Source organism: Oryctolagus cuniculus, chromosome 1, assembly GCF_051225735.1.
Source record: "Oryctolagus cuniculus isolate XC-2025 breed Fujian yellow rabbit chromosome 1, ASM5122573v1, whole genome shotgun sequence".
Lineage (NCBI taxonomy): Eukaryota > Metazoa > Chordata > Mammalia > Lagomorpha > Leporidae > Oryctolagus > Oryctolagus cuniculus.
In genome coordinates, this window is record NC_142867.1 from 200175863 (window position 1) to 200198986 (window position 23124).

The following is a 23124-nucleotide window of genomic DNA, read 5'->3' on the forward strand; positions in this document are numbered from 1 at the left end:
GCAGTAGTGACAATAAAACTAATCATTGCACAATCTTGAAAGCAGACCTGGATTATTTCTTGTTTCCTTCTGCCCTGTTGAGCCACACCTAAAGACAACAGCTGTTGAAATGTTGTACTATATTCACAATTTTTTTCTGTAAACCTATGACTGTTCTAACTCTAAGCCTAACCAGTAATTTGCTGAAAATAGTCCCTTTATAGTTAAGACACCGTGCTGATGGATATAGGATTTTTAGCTAGCTTTATTTAATAAACCTACCACAGGTTATGGCTATTTGTATCCAAATTGTCATTCCTAATGGAAAATCATGGGAGATTCACTCCATGTTCTATTAAGAATAGAACAGCAACTTTGTTTATCTTTACATTTTACATAGTTATATTCCAGTCCTTCCCACAAGGTACTCGCTCCCTTCCTCCTTGCTGTCCCACTCCACTCCGCCCAGAAAAAAAAAAAAGGAAGGGGAAAAGGAAGGAAGAAAAAGAAAGGTAAAACTGAAAAGGGAGGAAGGAAAGGAGAAAAATAGGAAAAAAAACAAAACGAGGAAAGAGAAAAGGCACAGTGGGGCCAGGCACTGTGGTATAGTGGGTAAAGCTGCCGCCTGCAGTACCGGCATCCTGTATGGGCGCCAGTTCAAGTCCCGGCTGCTCCACTTCCAATCCAGCTCTCTGCTATGGCCTGGGAAAGCAGTAGAAGATGGTCCAAGTCCTTGGGCCCCTTTACCCACATGGGAGACCCGGAATAAGCTCCTGGCTCCTGGCTCCTGGCTTTGGATCAGTGCGGCTCTGGCCATTGCAGCCATCTGGGGAGTTAACCAGAAAATTGCAGGACCTCTGTCTCTGCCTCTGCCTCTCTGTCTCTCTGCCTTTCAGATACATACATAAATCTTTAAAGGCACAGTGTTTGGCACATAGTCCTGTGTATTTCAAAGGTTGTTGTGAGAAACTCAATTAGAATTAGGCCATAAAAAATGTAGCATGGCATTTGTATATGTTGGGATTATTCATAATTAATGTTATAAGTATTGATAGGAAGTTCAATTGTGACATAATTGTTTTTGAGTTTACAGATATTAACCAGTGAATGTAAATTTTGGATTTCCTTTGAAGCAGGCAACTGAAATAGCCTTTAAATTTTTTTTGATATTTATGAAAATAAATTTTGAAGGCACTTTAGAAATGTTAACAGTTATTAAAAGCAAATGACTAAAATGAAATGGACTTTTTATATATATAGGGCTAATTAATGTTTTTAAGTGTGGTATTCTCTGTGAGATTGATTTGTATCAATGGGTGATGGAGTCATTTTGATTTGCAAATCAGTGTAAGGTAATTTTGCTTCTTCCTGTTAAAGTTTATTTCCCTTGCTTGTGTTTCTTGTTACTGTGTGGTCATTGTTTCTTTGCTTTTTGTCATGTTATAATGTTGGCTGCTTTTTCTTAGCCTGGTTTGTATCTTGATCATCAAAATAACTAGGCATGCTATTTACCTGAAGCAAATAAGCATAACCCATGTAAATCTTCATTGAATCCCTGAGAGATGGAGTGTATTTTTCCCCTTTTTTCTTTAAAAAAATTATTTATTTATTTGGCAGCTTTAATAATGTTTTCATAAAATATGATCGATTTATAAGTCTGTTTAACATGCCTCTTCCTTTTTGTCTTAGTGCTTTGCTTCTAAGTTACAGATGCAGTGGCTGAACAATACGCTGTGTGGTGTGACAGGTGAATTTCCCAATTTACCTGCTGTAATAGTGTGCTGTGTAATGCCATTCAATCATCTCTGAATTTTACTTGCCTGATTAGTTGAGTGAAGCAGATTTTCAATTTAAATGTAACTTCATCTGCTTGATTAAAAATGTAACAGAACATTATCTGCTGCAAATAAATTTTAGTGGAAGAGATGATTTTGCCTGTTTAAAAATAACATCTGTTTATATTGGCTGGAAGCAGACGATTAATACCTCTCTAATTTCGAGGTTTACCAGTCCAGCTCACCTGTCTCTTTGCATGGATAGTTGAAATTGATGGCTGTCGAGTATAAACATTTACCTGTTGATGTTTAGTTGATGGATTTCTTTTTTAAGGATAATACAGAATCCCATCATTGGGCATTCATTTATTTGCTGCTCATCAAGATGATTGACAGTTTTGCCAACAACATGGAAAAAGGATCTTCCTTCATGATGCATACGAAAAAAATTTTACCCCTCAGTGATGAGTGTCCTACAGAAAAACAGATTCTGTGCATTCTTTTTCATAGTTGGTATTTATTTGAATTCTGACTTTAGAGCCCATGAGTATAAATTTAAGTCAGGTGTGTACTAAATGAGGATAGTAGTCCCCTGCTGGCATCTTTCATCAAGTGATTATGTGTGTAGACTATAAGGACAAGGAAGGAGAAAGATAGGAAAAAACACAATGGTTATTTTTTTCCCTGTGCTTAGTGTACTGTTAGGAATGTAGGAGACTACTCAATAAGTATTTATTGAATTTGAATTAAAAACTATACCTATAGTGTATTTTATATTCTACAAATGTAATAAATTAGATTTAATTATTTAAATACATAGTTAAAATTATAGACTAACTTGTCCTTTTATTTTTTAAAGTGAAAACTTTCCTTTAGGAGCTTATTAAATATAGATTTTTAAGTATTGAATTTTTGTATAAATGTCCTCTAGAGGGGGAAAGGGAATGTTCGCTATTTGATTTTTCTAAACAATATGTAAAACTGTGACTTGAAAAATAGATGTAAAAATTCTAACACTGCTAAATTAGGAGTACAGTTGAGTTTTTAGTATATAGTTATTTTAAAAGATTTATTCATTTAAAAGGTAGGAGTTGGGTGGTGAGACAGAGAGAGATCTTCTAGAGAGAAAAAGAGATCTTTGATTCCCTGGTTCACTCCCCAAATGCTGCAACAACTAGGGCTGGGCCATCTTGAAGCCAGGAGCGTGAAACTCCATCCAGGTCTCCCATGTGAGGGGAGGAGCCCAAGCACTTGGACCATCATCTGCTGCCTTCTCAGTCACGTTAGCAGGGAGTTGGATCAGAAGTGGAGTAGCTTGGATTCAAACTCTTAGATACGGATGACAATATCCCAAACAGTGGCTTAACCTGCTGTGCCACAGTGCCATCCTCACTGTAGTTATTTTTTGAAAATTGATATAGTTCTGCAATCTAAAAAAATATTTTTTTTGTTTTTAAAGATTTATTTGTTTGAAAGAGTTACACAGAGAGGAGAGTCAGAGGGAGGGTGGAGAGGGAGGGAGGGATCTTCCATCCGCTGGTTCACTCCTCAGTCGGTCACAACAGCCGGGGCTGCACCAATCCGAAGCCAGGAGCTTCTTCCAAGTCTCCCACGGGGGTGCAGGGGCCCAAGTATTTGGGCCATCTTGTACTGCTTTACCAGGCCATAGCAGAGAGCTGAACTGAAAGTGGAACAGCCGGAACTCGAACCAGCATCCATATGGGATGCCGGCACTGCAGGCAGTGGCTTTACCTGCTACGCCACACCACTGGTCCCTAAAAAAATAGTCTTTAAAAAAACTTTAAGATGGTGTGCTTATTTTTTTTTTTTTAGGATTTATTTTATTTGAAAGGCAGAGTGAGAGAAAAAGGAAGAGATTAATCACCCATAAGAGATCTTTGATCCTCTGGTTCACTCCCCAGGTGGCCACAACAGCCAGGACTGGGCCATGCTGAAGCTAGGAACCCAGAATTCCATCCAGGTCTCTTCTGTGGCTTGCAGGGGCCCACTTGTGCTTGGCCCTTGTACCACGTGGGACACCACGATTAAACTCCTGGCTCCTGGCTATGGACTGGCCCAGCTCCAGATGTTGCAGTCATTGGGGGAGTGAACCAGTGGATAGAAGATCTCTCTCTCCATCTCTTCTTCTCTCTTTCCATAACTCCACCTATCAAATAAATATTTTTTAAAAATATTTAAATAGTAGTCATAGTTGTACAACTTGTGGATATACTAAAAACCACTCAAATTTGCACTTCAACAAAGGTTTTTTAAATTTTATGTGAATTATAACAGTTAAAATGAGGTAAAAATATATAATTTGTTGATTTTTAGAGAGATTATTGCCAGAAGTACTGGTCTTTTTTATTTTTTTATTTTTTATTTTTTGGTATTAGGCTTTGGTCTGATGCTAAAGCACTGAAACTGTGGATAGGGAAATGGGCTGGAAGGAAATTTGCCAGCCTTAAAAAGTTACAGCTATGTCTTATAAAATCTCAGTAGCACTGTTTTTTTTTTTTTTATTAATGATACAGGTATATTCTTACGAATAATTTTGCTTTGTGTGTGTGTGTTTTAAAGATTTAAAATTTAAAAGGCAGAGTGACAGAGAGTGAGAGGCAGAAAGAAGGATCTTCCATCCATGGTTCACTCCCCAAATGCCCACAATAGCCAGGACTGAGCGAAGCCAAAACCAAGAACCCAGAACTTCATCCATGTCTCTTGCATGGGTGACAGAGAGTCAATTATTTGGGCCATCATCAGCTGCCTTAGCAGGAAGCTGGGGTGGAAATGGAGTAGCCCTGACATGAACCAGTGCTCTGATACAGGTCTCAGGCATCCCAAATAATGGCTTAACCCGCTGTACCACTATGGTTGCCTCTGCTTCTATGTTTTCATGTGTCTTTTTAAAACCATTAGGGATGAAAGTAATTTAAAAGGTAAGTGTAGACAACTTTGTAGAAAATCAGAGTATCTTGAAATTATGCCATCATTTTTTTAGATTTCTTTTTTTTTTCCAGTTCATTTTCATTTATTTTTATATCAATATTTAATATACTGGCTACCAGTTCTAATCAGGAAAAAAAATCTTGGAAATCTCTTCAATGTGACAGCATGGTCAGTAGAAATTACAGTTGTGCAAGCAAACCATAAAAGGTGTAGCTCTCCGGAAAGCATTTTGTTGCCTGTTTCACTGTCTGAATATTTACCATGACTCTTGACGAAAGATTCTTTCACCCTTGTAAACATCAGTGTGCACAGTCTCACTACTATGCAGTTTCACGTCCTTGGACAGGAAGGCTGGTTCACAGCTAGTGAAAAGCTAGAAGAGTCTAAGTTTTAATGGCTGGTAAACCTTACATCCTGCAGAAGAGGAAAGCACTTTTCCTTTTTTTTTTTTTTTTTTTTTGCTACTTGAAGAGTGTGGCAGAAATGTATGCTGAGGTAGCCCAGTCTCATTATTTTTTCTTTTTTTGTAAATTTGGTCTCAGAATATTTCTGGAAGTGTGACGTTTCGAAGAAGCCACTGCTGTGACCGGCTTCCACTGCAGTCTCTAATGCTGGGCACCTGGCTATCCTCTTCGGTGGCTTTGTCCAGGCACTGATTACTGTTCACATGCCGTAAGGTTAACTTCACTGGGTCATACTCCCAGAGCTGGGTGCCTTTTAGGTGGTGGCATTTGAGCATCGTGACTGGGCCATGAAGTTTGGAAACATCCAAGCAAAGGTCATCTGTTCTAATTTCTTTGTTGGCAGTATACGAGAAAACCTGATTACCTCCCATACCATGACAATTAAAAATTCCAACTTTTTCATTCTCTTTTCTGGCCATGTTATCAAGACACTGATTTGTTTCTACATTTCGAATCTCTCCCAATGAGAAATAGTGACATGGAATTTGAGAATCAGGATAAATATTCTCTAGGTACCAAGAGAAAGGTTTGCACTGTAGCTTGTGTCTCAGACCAAGTCTCGATGATATATCTCCATAATCTACCTTTGTAACACCTGGAGAGATTATATAGAAAAAATTCTTGAATTCATCCATCCACACTTCTGCAAGTCGTCTGTTATTTTTATTGATAATCTGCCCCGTGCCTCCTGGAAACGTGTAAGGTGTAGCTTTCTGAAACACATGTCCAACATGTGAGCATGTAACAATTTCCAAAGTTCCTCCACACTGCCAAATCCTAAAGGAAATTTCTAGGCTTTCTCCTCCCCAAATATCCATTCCAGCATCATATGTGCCAATTTCCTGAAAGTAATCTCTGTCTATTGAAAAAAGGCCTCCTGCCATTGTAGGTGTTCTGACAGGAAGAGTTCGATCACCTTTCCTTCTATCCATTTCTCTTTGGGGAACAGGATACCAGCGGAAATTGAGCTTCCAGTTGAACCCACCATAGGTCATATCAGAGCCTGCCATGTATTCAAAAGTATCATCGCTGATAACATCAATGATAGGGCAGACTACTGTTCTCCTGTCATGTTTGATCCTGGCTAAGAGAGGCTCCAGCCACCCCACTGTGCACTCACAATGAGCATCCAAAAAGGTGATCACTTGGCCTTTTGACACAGCAGCTCCTTTTAACCTAGCTCTGATCAGTCCAGAACGTTGTTCCATTCGAATTACATGAACTGGGACTTTTAATTTTTTCACATAACTCTCTAGGGGTCTTTTCACAAAATCTCTTTAACTGGCATCATCTACTAGAACAATTTCTTCTATCATGTGTCTTGGTGAGCGATTAATGACACTATGAACAGTTCGTAGAAGTGTGCTCCAAGCCTCATTGTGGAAAACAATCACCACACTTGTTGTAGGAAGATTATCTGGATACACCTTTGTTTTACACCCTTCTAGCCTAACATCTGGTAAAGATCTGTTGAGTGCAATCATCTCACTTGCCATTAAATTGAACTGATTGATTTTAAACATCTCCTTCATCTTTTCTTGGGACTTGAACTGGAGCACATATGGGATGCAGGTGAAGCAGGCGATGGCTTAACCCGGTGTACCACAATGCTGACCCGACTGTAGCTTTTTAGGGGCTTAGAGTCCGTAAGCATGTTTTTTTTGTTTGTTTGTTTGTTTTTGGGACAGGCAAATTTAGAGAGAAAGGTCTTCCTATCCATTGGTTCACCCCCAAATGGCCGCCATGGCTGGCGCGCTGTGCCAATCTGAAGCCAGGAGCCAGGTGCTTCCTCCTGGTCTCCCATGCGGGTGCAGGGCCCAAGGACCTGGGCCATCCTCCACAGCCTTCCCAGGCCACAGCAGAGAGCTGGACTGGAAGAGGAGCAACCTGGACAGAATCCGGGGCCCCAAATGGGACAAGAACCCTGGGTGCCGGTGCTGCAGGTGGAGGATTAGCCAACTGAGCCGCTGCACCGGCCCGTAAGCATTCTTAGCAACATATTTCTCCCTCTCGTTTCTTTAATATTCATTTGAAAAGTGTTGATGTTGAAAGTATTTGACCAGCTGGCGCCGGGGCTCACTGGGCTAATCCTCCGCCTTGTGGCGCTGGCACACCGAGTTCTAGTCCCGGTCGGGGCGCCAGATTCTGTCCCGGTTGCCCCTCTTCCAGGCCAGCTCTCTGCTGTGGCCCAGGAAGGCAGTGGAGGATGGCCCAAGTGCTTGGGCCCTGCACCCCATGGGAGACCAGGAGAAGCACCTGGCTCCTGCCTTCGGATCAGCGCGGTGCGCCGGCTGCAGCGCGCCAGCCGTGGCGGCCACTGGAGGGTGAACCAATGGCCAAGGAAGACCTTTCTCTCTGTCTCTCTCTCTCACTGTCCACTCTGCCTGTCAAAAAATAAAAAAGAAAAAAAAAGAAAATATTTGAGCTACAAAAATATAGTAATTGTGTAAGATTCGCACTAACAGTAGTTTACTAGGCAGGTAGGAATACAGTTATGATACTAACAGCAAATAGTGCTGTACATGTCTTAACTGATTTAATCTTCACAATGACCCAATGAATCAGTACTATGTGGGAGACTCAGGATTTGAATTCTTCTAACAGTCTTGCTCCAGAGCCCACACTTAAAATGACAAAACTTGGTACTCTGCATTGCCTTCTACTCTTCTAGTCTCCTTTTGACCCTCTGGTAGTTTTGTAAATTCAAGTCCAATTCCTTCTCCTGCCTTGAACCTTTCTTCTTTTCCTATACAGTATTAGTGAGGTATTAGACTTTTATTGCATTATATGCTTTGTGTTGTAATTGTGTATTTCCAAATATGTATTGTGTATTTCAGGTTTATTTTCTGATTATAAGAATAGGTACTAAAGGAGTCTTTCAACACAAATTGTTATCCTGAATTTCACATTCGTGTTGTATTTATTATTTTGTGAATTTTAGAAGTCTTCTGTAGTTCATATCGTTTCAGCTAACACTTATTAAGTGCTTTTGTGTCAAATCTTAATTATATAGCAACTTTGTGTAATAACGTTAGCTGAATTGATAAGACTAGGAATCAACTTAGTCTCCATCATCAGAAGAGTCAGACTAAATGTCTTGGATCACTGATTAAGTTTTCAATTTTATTCAATCCTTAATGGCGGTTTTCCAGATTCCCATTATTGACTTGCATTAGAGGAACAAGAATTTTTAAAAATATGCCAAAGCTGGGAGAACAAAAAGTGCTCTCTTTTTTTACCGGTGGAACCTGGCAAGATCCTGTTCTGTTTGCCTGGTCTCTCATTCATCCTGAGTCCCCTGACACTTTTCTTTCAGGAGTTGTTGTTTTATTTTATATTTGGTATCCCTCAGGAATAGTATCAGTACCCCAAAAAAGGTGATTAGATTTTTTAGAGATTTATTTATTTGAAAGGCAGAGTTACAGAGAGGCAGAGAGAGAGAGAGAGGTCTTCCATCAGATATTGGCCGCAACGACTGGAGCTGCACTGATCCAAAGCCAGGAGCCAGGAGCCTCCTCTGGGTCTCCCACATGGGTGCAGGGGCCCAAGGACTTGGGCCATCTTCCATTGCTTTCCCAGACCATAGCAGAGAGCTGGATTGGAAGTGGAGCATCCGGAACTCGAACTGGTGCCCATATGGGAGCTGCACTGGAGGCGGCAGCTTTACCTGTTATGCCACAATGCTGACCCCTAGATTTAACCCTAGTGTGTTTAGACTTGTTTAAAATTCTACCCTATTGCCAAGGTGTATGAATCTTGTATTAAAGGGTTTACTTGGTATATACTACATTTATAGGAAGATTTCTTGGGCTGATTAAATGTCTGGGTTAAGTTAAGGATTTCTTGCATTAAATTGAATGATCTTGCACAGTAGACCTCTTGGGTTCAAGTAAGCTGAAATTCTGCCTTGAAAAATAAACTAAAGCTAGAGGAAAAGCTGAGGCCAAGTACTTTGAGCAGTGTTTTGTTTGAGAATGAAATTATACTTTATTGATTTAACATTATTAATGACCTTTTAGCATCAAAACTGTGTCATGTTAGATTTTCAGTAGATTCATATTTGAGATCAATTAAAGTAATAATAGATGGTGATTTCTTATATTGCCTTTGGTTACCAGAGCCTAAGGAAAGAGCTACCCTAAATATTTAGTGCTGATCTTATTATTGCTTACTGTTGCTGCTAGATTTTCTTATATGTGGCTAAGAAAAATCTGTGATTAAAAACAAAGGGACAGACATTAGGCCTAGTGATTACACTGGTTAAAGTACCCATTTTCCATATCAGAATGTCTGGTTTTGAATCCCAGCTCCATTCAGGATTCCAACTTAGTGATAATATAAACCCTGGGAGGCAGTGCTAATTATTGGTGCAAGAAGTTGGGTTCTTGACACCATGTGGGAGACTTGGAATCAGTTCTTGGCTCCCTGCTTTGGCCTATCCAACACCATTTGGGGGTTGAATCATGAATCAGTGGATAAGAGTTTTCTCTTTCTCTCTTTCTCTGTCAAATTAAAAAGAGAAAAGCGTTAATCATGAATGATTACATATTTTAAACTTTAGACATACAGAAAATAATCTGATAAATTTCTGAGTATCTAGCACCCAGCATCAGTGGTAAACAGCTCATGGTTAATCTTGTTTAATCTGTGTCCTTACTCACTTTTTCTTCTCTTTTCTGGATTATTATAAAAGCAGATTCCAATTATTATTTCACTTGTTAGTATTTTTATCTAAAAGAATTTAAGCTACTGTTTCACACATAGAAATTATAATTCTTCATTATTATCAAATAGCTAGTTTCTGCTTAAAATTTATGTAGTTTATTTTTTATGGTTCAAATCAGAATCCAAGTAAAGATTATACATTACAATTTGTTAATATCTGTAGGCTTCCTTTTTCTATTGTTTCTTTTCTCCTCTACTTTGGAAAATATTTGTTGAAGAAACTGTGTTTTGTCTCATATTCTGGGTTTTGTTAATAGCCCCCCCCCCTTTTTTAATTTTTTTGACAGGCAGAGTGGACAGTGAGAGAGAGAGACAGAAAGGTCTTCCTTTTTTGCCTTGGTTCACCCTCCAATGGCCGCCGCGGCCGGCACACCACGCTAATCCGATGGCAGGAGCCAGTTACTTATCCTGGTTTCCCATGGGGTGCAGGGCCCAAGTACTTGGGCCATCCTCTACTGCACTCCCTGGCCACAGCAGAGAGCTGGCCTGGAAGAGGGGCAACCAGGACAGAATCCGGCGCCCCGACCTGGACTAGTACCCGGTGTGCCGGTGCCACAAGGCGGAGGATTAGCCTAGTGAGCCGCAGTGCCGGCCCCATTAATACCACCCTTAAAATTATATTTAACACTTCATTTTTCCCCTCTATTTCTTGCAAACTGGGAGAATTTGATTCTGAGTGCCAGTTTGCCCAGGTTTTTGTTTTGTTTTTAGGGGTCAGAGATGTAGGTGGTAGAGTCATGATTACTTAACTGAATTGTGTGTGTATCCATCTCTTGATACTTTGAAAGAAATGTTACTTTTACTTGCAAGTCTAAGAGAGAATGCAAGTTCCCTTTGATTGTCTTTTAGCTGGTAAAAGGCTATTTTATTACCTGAGTTTTAACCTCCCTTTTGTTTCTGTGTGAAAACCTTAATATGCGTTTGGGCTGGACTGATGTTGTTAGTAGTTTGTCCAGGTATACTTATTGGGAAGCAGTTGCTTGCATGTCTTCCTATCTTCCCTCCCTCCTTCATCTCTCTCTACTTGGAAAGATGAGTCTGTTCTAACTTCTGAAAGGTATTATTTTTACATATGAGTATTTCTCTAAACTTCATTCTAAATGATCGTAAAAACATAAGGATTCATATTTTGGAATGACATAGGACTTCTTTGGATTGTTTCCGACTTGTATTTCAGGTTAGTGGTTTTCTATAGAGGACTCCTTGTGAATCTTGTATTTCAGTATATTTGATTAATGGATCTCCCTGTGCTTATTGGTGGCATCCTGCTGGGTCTTTCCCCCCCCCCCTTAGCATGAGTTGTCCCCTTGCCCTAGACTTTTAAAACAGCATAATATTTATTTGCCTATACTTTGGGAAGCAGCTGACAGAGACAACACTGAAAGTTTCTAGACATTTTGACAGACATGTATAAGTAGGCAGTGTTTTTTACTGTGGTGGGCTTTATGGCTCCAAAAGTAAAACCACTGCTTGGGAAGCCCTCATTTCATATCAAAGTGCCAGTGTGAGTCCTGGCTATTCCACTTCCAATCCAGCTCTCTGCTAACATGCCTGGGAGGCAGTGGGTGGTCACCCAAGTACTTGAATTCCTGCCACCCACATGGGATACACGGATGAAATTTCTGCCTCAGTTTAAGTCTTGATTACTCCACTTCAAATCCACCTCTGTTAATGAACCTGGGAGGCAGTGGATGGTGACCTAAGTTTCTGCCACCTGCATGGGAGACTCAGATGGAATTTCTGGCTCCTGGTTTTGCCCTGTACCAGCCTTGATTGTTGTGGGCATTTGGGGAATGAACCATCAGATGGAAGATCTCTCCTTCTGTCTCTCCCTCTCCGTCATTCTTTCAAATAAAAAAAAAAAAATACATCTTTTTTAAAAATCCCGTACTATAACTTCCATTCTTAAAAAGACCTTTTTCTTTAATGTTCAGGCTGTGGTCACTTACTATCCCTTACAAGTTGGTACTTGGGCATTCACATTCATTTGGAAATTTGTTTGGCAAAAATCTCTGATTTGGAATATTTCATTTAATCTGATGTGGAACATTATGTTATAATTTGGAGCCTTTAAATAAGCATATTAGTATATTATTTTGCATGGAAATGTAAACTGTTGTTTCCTACTTGGCTTAAGGGTAGATTTGTTAACTGGGAGTGCTGTAACAAATTACTACAAACTTCGTAGCTTAAAACAGCAAAAATTTTGGGACTGGCACTGTGTATAGCAAGTTAAGCTGCTGCCTTGCAATACCACCATCCCTTTGTGGGTATGGATGGGTTCGAGTCCAATCCAGCTCCCTGCTGATGTGCCTGGGAAGGGAGCAGGAGATGACCCAAATGCTTGGGCCACTGTCACCAACATGAAAGACCTGGATGGAGTTCAAGGCTCCTGGCCTCACCTTGGTGTAGCCCCAGCCTTTCTGGCCATTTGAGGAGTCAACTAGCAGGGAGAAGATTTCTCTCTCTTCCTTCCCTCTCTTTCTCTCTAACTCTGCCTTTCAAATAAACCAAATTTTTCTTTAAAAAAGAAAAACCATAAAAAAATATTGATTCATAGACTTGGAGGCCAGAGTGTGTTGGCAGAGTTAATTCCTTCTGAGGCTTGGAGGTTCCTTGTAGCTGCAGTTGATCACTTGGGGAGTGAACCAGTGGATGGAAGACCTCTCCCTCTGCTTCTCCTTCTCTCTCTCTGTGACTCTGACTTTCAAATAAATAAATAAATCTTAATAAAAAAAAAGGTTCCTTTGAAAAAAATTTGAGGCAGGAAATGTGGAAGAGGTTAATCTACTTCTAAGCTTCAACATTTTCAAAATAACTGATTCAAGGATGAGAAGAATATATTTTATTTAATAACTATGAAAGAATTTCATAAACTTTTATCCAAAGTTACTGGATTCCCACATTCAATGTGAATCTGTTATGAAAATGTAAACTTCATTAATATGCTGTATGTTTTTATCCCCTTGAATGTAATTTAGAGATTATATACTGTAATAGGATTTATGACATTATACTGTTCAATCTTTAGGGTATTACAAACACATCAAGGACAGTTGGCAGTCACTGAGGTTTGCCTGCTTTTAAGAATGTATTAGTTGTGACTATAGATTTTGTTAATATACTTTGTACTTCTTTATTTTAAAAAAACCAAAAAACCTGAAAGTGGAAGATAGGATTTTGAATGTTGTCAGCACCAGAAAGTATTGAATGTTTAAGGAAATATATTTACCCTGATTGAGCATTATACCATGTGTAAATATATCAGAACATCACATAGTACCCCATAAATATGTAGTTTTTATATGTCAGAATGTTTTTTTTTTAATTTAAAAGATATGTTAGTATATTGAATATCATGCTTCTTACTTAAAAGTAAATAAAATCTACAGACTTAGAATATTTACAGATTGGGGGCCAGCACTGTGGCATAGAAGGTTAAGCCTCTGCCTACAGTGCCAGCATCCCATATGGATGTTAGTTTCAGTCCCAGCTGCTTGACTTCTGATCTAGCTCCCTAATGGTGTTCCTGGGGAAAGCAGCAGAAGATGGCTCAAGTCCTTGGGCCCCTACACCCACAGGGGAGACATGGAAGAAGCTCCTAACTCCTGGCTTCGGTCTGGCTCAGCCCCAGCCATCATGTCCATTTGGGGAGTGAAACAGCAGGTAGAAGATCAATGTATGTCTCTCTCCTTCTCTCTCTGTATCTCTGCCTTTTAAATAAATAAATGATTCTTTAAAAAAAAGAATATTTACAGATATAAAGATAGGCTTTTCCTCAGGCCAAGAATAAATGATTCTTTTCTTTTCTTTGTTTCTTCCATTTCCTTTTCCCTCCCTCCTTCCCTCCCTCCCTTCCTCCTTTCCTCCCTCCCCCCCTTCCTGCTCCTCCTCCTCTTTTTTTTTTTTTTTTTAAGGATTTAACCCACTATTGTCCCATACGTTTCTGGGGTTTTGTTCTTATTTTTTAACCACTTTTTTTTCTGATTTCTGTACTTTTTATTAATCAATCTTCAAGCTTACTGACTCATCCTCTATCATATTTGTTCAACTATTGTGCCTGACCAAGGAGATTTATCTCCTTTCCTTCCCTTCTATTTCCCTTCCCTTCCCCTTTGCCGTTCTCTTCCCTCAGTCTCCTCTTTCCCCCTACTTTTTCCCCTTCTCTCTTCCGCCTTCCTCTTCCCCTCCCGCTCCCTCTTCCCTATTTAGTTTGATAGCAGAGTTAGAGAGAGCCAGGGTGAAACAGATCTTCCATCTGTTGGTTTACTCCCTAAATGGCTACAATTGCTAGGGCTGGGCCAGCAGAAGCCAGGAACTTCATCTGGTGCTGGTTAAGGATAGCAGGAGCCCACGTACTTAGCCCATCTTCTGCTGCCTTCCATTTGATCTTCATTTTATTTTCTATTTTTTTCTTAAGAAACTTTCCTTTTTTTTTTTTTTTTTTTTTGGATAGGCAGAGTGGACAGTGAGAGAGAGAGAGACAGAGAGAAAGGTCTTCCTTTTGCCGTTGGTTCACCCTCCAATGGCCGCTGCGGCCGGCGCGCTGCGGCCGGCGCACCGCGCTGATCCGATGGCAGGAGCCAGGAGCCAGGTGCTTTTCCTGGTCTCCCATGGGGTGCAGGGCCCAAGCACCTGGGCCATCCTCCACTGCACTCCTTGGCCACAGCAGAGGGCTGGCCTGGAAGAGGGGCAACCGGGACAGAATCCGGCGCCCCGACTGGGACTAGAACCCGGTGTGCCGGCGCCGCTAGGCGGAGGATTAGCCTAGTGAGCCGCGGCGCCGGCCTCCATTCATTTTCAGTGTGTGTGTTCTTGTTGGATAAATACATCATCTGTGTTGTTTCAGTGTTGACATTTGTTAATTCTCTTTTCTCATAAATTGAGATTTTCTTGATTGTTCATGAGTCAAATTATTTTGGACTGTATCCTTGACAATTTAAATATTATGAAACTTTGCCTTGGTTAAATCCTATGGCGAATGTTGCTATTTTTGTTTAATGGCCATTATTCTGGTTGATTTCAGCATCCTGTAAATTGTTGCTCCAGTGCCAGATCCATTAATGAAAGCTTTGCAGTTCTAGTCACATCTTACCTCCATGTGTGCCAAGCACTGGCCTCTTGGGAATTGGGTAGTTGTCTAGCTCATAGTTCAAGTCTTGAAGTCTGTGAATGTTGTGTTAGTAGTAGTATGCATCCACAGCTTGGTGGAGGAATGTGAACTTGTGAGTTTATAAACAAATTTATGGGTACCACTTTCCTGTGCTTTCCCTCTTCGTGTTCTCCTTACTACTTTTTGGTGGCCTGGGCCTCCCTTTTTGAGTCTTTAGCATAGAGCTGGAGCTGTAGCTACCCTCTTCTGTACACGTCTTGAAACTGTGCCTACATTTATGGCCAAGTAGCAGAAGAGAGGAAAGAAAAACAATTTGTGTCATACTCTTGAAGAGGAAGATTTTTCCTTTTCAATTTTAGACTCCCACTGCTGCAGTCACTGTCTTTCCATCATTACAAGTTTGGTTGGGGAGTGGAATATAAGAGAATATTGAAAAGGAGAAAAAAAAAAAACCGCTGAGAAATTTCTTCTACTCACTTGAGCATTAAGAGATTTCTTTTCTGCTCCTTTAGCCAGAACTAAAAGGCTTTTCCTGGTGTTCTCATCTGTCCCCGAGTGCCCATTCCAGGTTTATGTTGTGTTGAGTTTAGACAAGAGATGTGAAAGGGGGAAAGTGGTGAACTTGCCACCAATTTGATGGTAATTTGAATTCTGATTTTTCCTAATCTGCCTTCAAAAGCTGTTTCATGCATTCTTTTCAATTTTTTATTCATTTATTTTCATTTTATCTGAAAGGCAGAGAAGCAGAGAGAGAGAGTGAGCTCCCATTCTCTGGTCCACTCCCCCAAATACCTTCAACAGCTGGTACTGTGACAGGCTAAAGCCAGGAACCCAGAACTCAGTCCAGGTCTCCCACATGGATGTCAGGGACCCAAGCACTTGAGCCCTCATCACTGCTTCCTAGAGTGCGCAATTAGCAAGAAGATGGGTTGGAAGTGGAGCTGCAACTTCCAATATATAGGATGCCACTATTCTAACTGGGTCTTAACCACTGCACCAAATGCCTGTGCTTGTATTATGCATTCTATCCGGGTTTTATACCAATATTCAGTGGAAAAGGTAGGGTGGAATGCAATTATTCTATCTTATTTGGAAATGGATCATTTCCTGATATATTTTTGAAATCAGAAGTTTAAAACAAGTGAAGCAGTTGTGAGTTTTCCCTCACTCTTTGATTTCATGTGTTGTGTGTGTGTGTGTTTTTTTTTTTTTTAATGATGTCCCCTTTTTGTATAACTTTTTTTAAAAAATTGGGGGCTGGTGCTGTGGTACAGTGAGTTAAAGTCCCAACCTGCAGCGCTGGCATCCCATATGGTCGCCAGTTCAAGTCCTGGCTGCTCTTTTTCCAGTCTAGCTCCCTGCTATGGCCTGGGAAAGCAGTAAAAAATGGCCCAAATCCTTGGGCCCCTACACCCGGTGGGAGACCTGGAAGAAGCTCCTGGGCCCTGGCTTTGGATCGGCAGAGCTCCAGCTGTTGAGATCAATTGAGGAGTGAACCAGCAGATGAAGACTTTCTCTCTCTCTCTCTCTCTCTCTCTCTCTCTCTCTCTCTCTGCCTCTCCTTCTCTCTCTGTACCTCTACGTTTCAAATAAATAAATAAATAAATCTTAAAAAAAAAAAAAAAAGGCAAATGAGAGAGAGAGAAAGATCTTTTAGATTCACTCCCCGAATGTCCACAACAACCAGAGCTGGTCCAGGTAGAAGCCAGGAGCCCAGGACTCGGTTTGGGCCTCCCAAATGGTGACAGGGATCCAAGTTTTTGATGCCATCACTTGCTGCCTCCCAGGGTGCACATTAGCAGGATGATGGATCAGAAGTGGAGCTGGAGACTCCCAAAGATACCCCAATATGGGATGTGAGCATCCCTGGCAGAATCCTAACCATTGCGCTAAATGCCCTCCCCAATGTCTCATGTTTAAGAATGCTTGTGTCAGAACTCATATAAGGAAACTGGCCTATTTGTGGGTACATTCAGTGTATTGTCTGTAAAACAAATTTAGGGAAGAAGTTTTTCAGGTAAGCAGAGTAAAGAAATTTTTTCCCAAGGAAAAAGTAATTTTTCTCTTACTTTTATGTCTTTCTAACTGTCGTAAGTAAGGTTCCAATTCATATGGCTTAACAGCTCTTTTCTGACAAGTGCTTTCTGTTTGTTGTACTTATTAGAAATGCATTAGGTTTCTCTCTCTCTCTCTTTTTTGCACCAGTACAATATAAAATTATATTGAAAAAACTTCTTAAATTTTTTCTCTTCCCTTATTTCTTATCTTTCTATCCTTTGTGTTTTTATTACCATATTTCTTCAATTTCTTCACCACCATCCCCCCACTTCTAAAATGGGTGGGTAGGAATTATTTTGGGGTGCTAATGTGAGAGTAGAACTCAGTGAGAATAACAGCCCACTCCCCAAGCTATCTGCTTCACCTGTCCCTCTGGCTGATTAGAATTCCAGAGGGCATTAATAACCCATTTAAATTAATCCGATTACACCTGCAATTGCTAAAGGTGAGGTTCAGGCTGTTTAACACCTTGTTAATGAACACAAGCATGAATCAAAACTAGGTAGAAATTTTACATTTTATTTTCATTTCTGCCGAAAGGAAGAAAACATTTCACCTTCCCCTTTGCAGCAGTCAAGTTTCCAACAGTGCAAGGAAGCCCTACTATTATTTCAGCTTTCATTAGGGGAACAAAGCTAAATAACTTGATTATTTGTTTTCTTTGGTTTTACCCCTTCAGCCAGAGAATTATTTCAAAACAGTTCATTTTCCTCACTATCCATTAATGAACCCTGCCATATTCTTTTGATCAGGTATATATTGTAACATATTTTTGAAATTTAGAACTATTTTGACACTAAAATGTTTAGTGAACATGGTCATAAGAAAGTACTCTTCACACATGGCTGAAGTTGAAAAATTTCAAAGAAAAAGAACAGAGGAAATTCGTGTGTTTCTTTTCATGTAATAGATTGTTTCTCAAATAATTATTTTCACTGCTTGTGTGTGTATGTGTTTACGCATGTGTGCATGCATATGTATATGCTATAGAAAAGTTCGATTTGAAGAACTAAGAAAAATTAGTTGATTTCAGAAAAAGACATCTCCTGGAATCTGTATAGCACTCCTTCAACAAAGATATCTTTTAGTCAATAGATGTCATCCCCAACACCTGTCTAAAATGACTCATTTCTTTTCCTGATTACCACTTACAGATTTTTCTCTTTTTCAAAAAAGTTTACACAAAATTTAAACTTCATACATTGGGATTATTCTTTGGTTTGAATCTTTTCTTTGAATGAAATGAGCTTTGGGATGCTTATTTAGATGTTCAATGGAACAGTGTGGAGAACAGTAATTGTGTTTGGGCTAAAGAATTAATCCATTTAGTCATGGGAAGCATTACTTAGCTTTTACTTAGCAGCTGAATTGCGGTGCATCTTAGGGACTATTTTAGGATTTTAGCCTCAAATAGAAACTTTCACAAATGAGAATTTATTTGTTGGGATGAACATATGCTTTTGCATAATGTATCATTGACTTGATTTCAGTGAAAGTGAAATTTTTTTTCAATTCACAGTGTTTAATCATGAATTGAAAGCTGTGTCTTTATATTATCCACATATTAAAAATGCATTTAAGTCAGAGAAACATTTTCTAATAAAGTTGTTTAGTAAGTTATAATTGTAATTAATAATTAAGTAGTTGAGTAATTAATAATTGAGATAGTTTCAGAAAGGAATTATAACTTTAAAATTTTTCTGATTGTTTCAGTGAAATTCTTTTTATTGACTAATTATCTTGTTAAAATAGATAATTTTTCTGTATTTTGACATCTGACAAGACAAAAATGTATTCAGAAAGTCTTCCTTCTCAGGAATAATTGTCACATGTTTTATGGAAAACATTCTTTAAATTTGTTAGTTTAAATGATTGGATAAAAGGAAATTTTCTGATGAGTAACTACAATCTGCCATAATCTAAGCCTAAAGAAAAATTTTGTAACATGTTTTAAATCTTGCACTGGGGCAGGCTTTTAGCCTAATGGTTAAGATGCTGTGTCTCCCATCAGAGTGCCTGGGTTCAATCTCTTAACCCTACTCCTGACTCTACCTTCCTGCAGACCCTGGGAGCAGCAGCAGTGCCACCTATGTGTTAGACCTGAATTGAATTCCTAGCTCCCAGTTTCAGCCCAGGCTCAAGCGCTGCAGTTGTAGGCATTTGAGAATATTTGAGACGTGAACCAGCTGATATGGGAATGTTTCTCTCTCTCTCTCTCTCTCTCTCTCCTCCCTCCCCCCTCCCTCCCTACCTCCCTCCCCAAAATATGTAAAAATAAATATAACAAATTTTGTACTTATCAGAGCTGTTTATGTTGTTGAATTTTCTGTTCCATATATAATTTTATACGCATTACCAATCAACAAATAGTCATTGAGCATTCACTATATGCGTAGTACCAGGGGTGAACTCTACTGAGATGCTTGGGTATAGACTTTCATCTGGGTCTCCCATGTGGTTGCAGGGGCCCAAGTACTTGAGCCATCCTCTGCTGCCTTCCCAGGCACATTAGCAGGGAGCTCGATGAGAAGTGGGGCTGCTGGGACTTGAAATGGATGGGATGCTGGCATCGCAGCAGCTGCTTAATCCATGGTGCTCCAACGTAAGCCTGGCAAGTTCTGGTTTTAACCTGCTTATTTTTCTCTTTATAGATTTGCCAATTCTGACATAATATGTGGTTGTTTGTGACTAGCTTCTTTGACTTACAGTGTTTTCAGGGTTCATGGGTAACACAGCATGGATCAGAACATAATGCAGTTCTTGATGACTAAATAATACCCCATTGTATACATAATAGATATAGTACTTTTGTTCATCCATTCGTCAGTTGATGAATATTTGGGTTGTTTTTACTTTTTGGCTATTAGAAGTAATGCTGCTGAGGACATTTGTGTATAGGTTTTTCATTGATATTTGTTTTTAATTCTTTTGGGTATATTCCTAGGAGTGGAATTGTTGGTTGTTACTCATTTTTCTTTTTTTAGAATGCATGATTTATTGCTTGTTTAGTGTGTCCTTCTTGTTTTCCCACCTCACAGGATCTCCCCAAATCAAGCCTCATTGCTTCCCTAACCATCCCCCTGTCTCTGAACAAATTTTTAAGGAATGATTCAGATGTAAGATCTTTTGTAAGACCTTCTGGAAGATCTTTTCCAACCCTACTCACTGAATAATTTTTGTATTGATGGTTAGTATTTGGTTTATATTATTATATCAGATATATATGACAGTTATATAATGTAATTATGCATATTAGTACCATTAGATTTTAAGTTCTTGAGTGTAGGGATTGCCAGAAACTTTCATTTCTTTGACAGCTAGGAAAATGATTGGCACACAGCACTTAGTAGGGTTTTGTTGAGTTAACTTTTCTAGTCTTTTTGCTTAGTTTCTCTATGCTATAAATCCATTTTATATTCTGCTCATTTTCCTACTGCTCAGATTGGCATTCAAAACCGAGTGTCTAATACCCAGTCAACCAAAACACTCATTGCCCCAGATTCCCAAATTCTTCCAGTTTCTTTATTTTGTCTTGCCTTTCTCTCTGTGCAGGATGTTCATTTCCATCCTGTCTGAAACTTTTGATATTTCCTACCCTTCAAGCCATTTGTGAATCGGCATATTCCTGAATGACATTTAAAAATGTTTATCTATATTTTATGTAGTTATGTTCTCTGAGGGTTGGACAAAAAAACAGGATGTATATTTAGGAAGTCTCTGGTTTTCAAAGCCTACTTTACAAATCGCTGATACACATTACCCAGCAACCTCTTAATTTCTAATTTCCCAGCCACCCCAAACAATTATTCTCTATTACTCCATACCACTATTTTTTTTTTTTAAGATTTATTTGAAAGAGTTACAGAGAGAGAGAGATCTTCCACCCACTGGTTCACTCCCCAGATGGCTGTGACAGCTATAACTGAGCCGATCAGGAGCCAGGAGTTTCTTCCAGGTTTCGCACGCGGGTGCAGGGGCCCAATAACTTGGACCATCTTTTACTGCTTTCCCAGGCCATAGCAGAGAGCTGGATAGGAAGAGAAGCAGCCGGGACTTGAACTGGCGCCCATATGGGATGCTGTGCTTCAGGCCAGGGCTTTAACCTGCTGCGCCACAGCGCCAGCCCCTACTGCTATTCTTAAAATTCTGGTTAAGGGCTTCTTTTTCCCTGGTAGATACATGACTACCTTTTCTGGTAACAGTAGAGCAGAATAATTCCCTCGTTTTTGCTTCAGACAAGCCGGTGGATAAGTTATTTCATGGAAGCCAGTCATCTGAATAACCATTTTTCAGAGAGGCACCCAGGTAACTCAGTAGCTTTTGTGCCAGGTATTTCCTAGACATGTCGTATTGGATTTCTCCCTTTCAGAAGGGCATATATTTATTTGGCAGTTTAGGGATACAATTTATTTAGTTTGCATTGATAAATAATATTAGTAGGTAGTCAGACTTAGTAAACTGATGACAGTGTGACAATAACACCAGTCTCACTTTAAAAAGAGACTGGTAGTTTCATGTAAATCTGTGTCAGAAATATCAGTTAACATGTCTGTCTATCTATATACATAAATTATTTGAAAGGCAGAATGACACAATGACAGAAAATTAGCTTTTATCCTCCAGGGCTAGGCTGGGCCAAAGCCAAAAATAGGAATTCCGTATGAGTTTCCAACATGGGTGGCAGAAACCTGCTTCCCAGGTGGGTGAGGAAAGCTGAATAGGAAGCAGAAACAGGATTTGATCCCAAGCACTCTCATATGGGTTGCAGGCATCCCAAGCAGCAGCTTACCCCACTGCACCACAACAGTTACCCTGCTGATTTTTATTTTGGTAGCATCACTTTAGGAGAGTGATAATGATAGGACATGAGAATTGAAATGTTTTTTAAGGGCCCAAGGCCAGTTCAAGAGTAGACAGCATATAGAAAAGGTATAGACTGGTACAGTCATTGTGGTGCTGTGCATTTGGCACTTGAGATTCCTACATCCCATTTGGGAGTGCCAGGAATTAAGTCCTGCCTCTATTTGCAATCCAGTTTCCTGCTAATGTGCCTAGGAAGGCAGCATATGATGACCCCAGTACTTGATTTCCTACCTGCTGCATGGGAGACTCACATGGAATAACTGGCTCTTGGCTTCAGTGTTCCCCAGTCCTAGTTGTTGCAGGCATCTGGAGAGTAAACCGGTGGATGGAAAACAAACCTAAAAAATAAGAGTATAGGCTTTGCATTCAGAAAAAGCTGAGGTTTCTATTTCAATTTCAACACTATGAGCCTCAATTTCTCTGCTGTATGAAGTGGGTATGCTAATATAAAGGTTATTTATTAGGAGTAGATAAAAATCTATAAAGGCCACATAGCATGGTCCCTGATACATAGCAGCTATATGCCCTCCTGCCTCATCAGTCTAGATCTGTCTGCATTCACCTGAGATTATCTGTTCAATGAAGCTCTTCTGGTATGACTTTCTGTGACCTTATTTCTCCATCTTTAAATGCAGGATTTGAATTGAATGCCTGGCCCTTTTCTGCTGCTATTCATTATGACTTGCAGGACCAAGCTGACACTGATACTGTTCTTTGAAACCATCTGGTATTTACATGCCTATGCCACATAACTAAGTACTCTGATCTTGTATTTAGGATTAAATTTTCATATGTCTGTAGATGTATTGAGGAATGCCCCAAAATATTATATAAATGCAATCCTACCTGTATTTGTCATCTGTACCATAGTGCCATTTGAACACATAGAGGAATATTACTCTTGTTTTGTTGGATCAGTTTGTTTTTTTTTGACAGGCAGAGTTAGAGAGACAAAGAGAAAGGTTTTCCTTTTCCGTTGGTTCACCCCCGAGATGGTCGCTACAGCCGGCACGCTGCGCCGATCCAAAGCCAGGAGCCAGGTGCTTCCTCCTGGTCCCCAATGCGGGTGCAGGGCCCAAGCCCTTGGGCCATCCTCCACTGCCTTCCCTGGCCACAGCAGAGAGCTGGACTGGAAGAGGAGCAACCGGGACAGAATCCGGTGCCCCAACTGGGACTAGTACCCAGTGTGCCGGCGCCA

General features: G+C 40.0%; 1 protein-coding gene and 1 pseudogene across 19 annotated transcripts in view; one reads left to right on the forward strand and one right to left on the reverse strand.

Annotated features, from left to right (window-relative positions):
* Positions 1–23124, forward strand: part of ZCCHC7 (zinc finger CCHC-type containing 7) — a 268423-nt gene that overhangs the window by 65640 nt on the left and 179659 nt on the right. The window contains exon 2 of one of the 18 annotated variants that reach the window (XM_089318450.1): positions 19528–19665. The exons of the other annotated variants lie outside the window; for them this stretch is intronic. Within the exon in view, the coding sequence (XP_089174576.1) occupies positions 19653–19665 (13 nt within the window). The 5' untranslated portion in view covers positions 19528–19652. The remainder of the gene's footprint in view (positions 1–19527; positions 19666–23124) is intronic. 18 annotated transcript variants of the gene reach the window in all.
* Positions 4268–9469, reverse strand: LOC149128812 (polypeptide N-acetylgalactosaminyltransferase 1 pseudogene; annotated as a pseudogene). Its single transcript, XR_016224342.1, has one exon. The product of XR_016224342.1 is annotated as a polypeptide N-acetylgalactosaminyltransferase 1 pseudogene (transcript).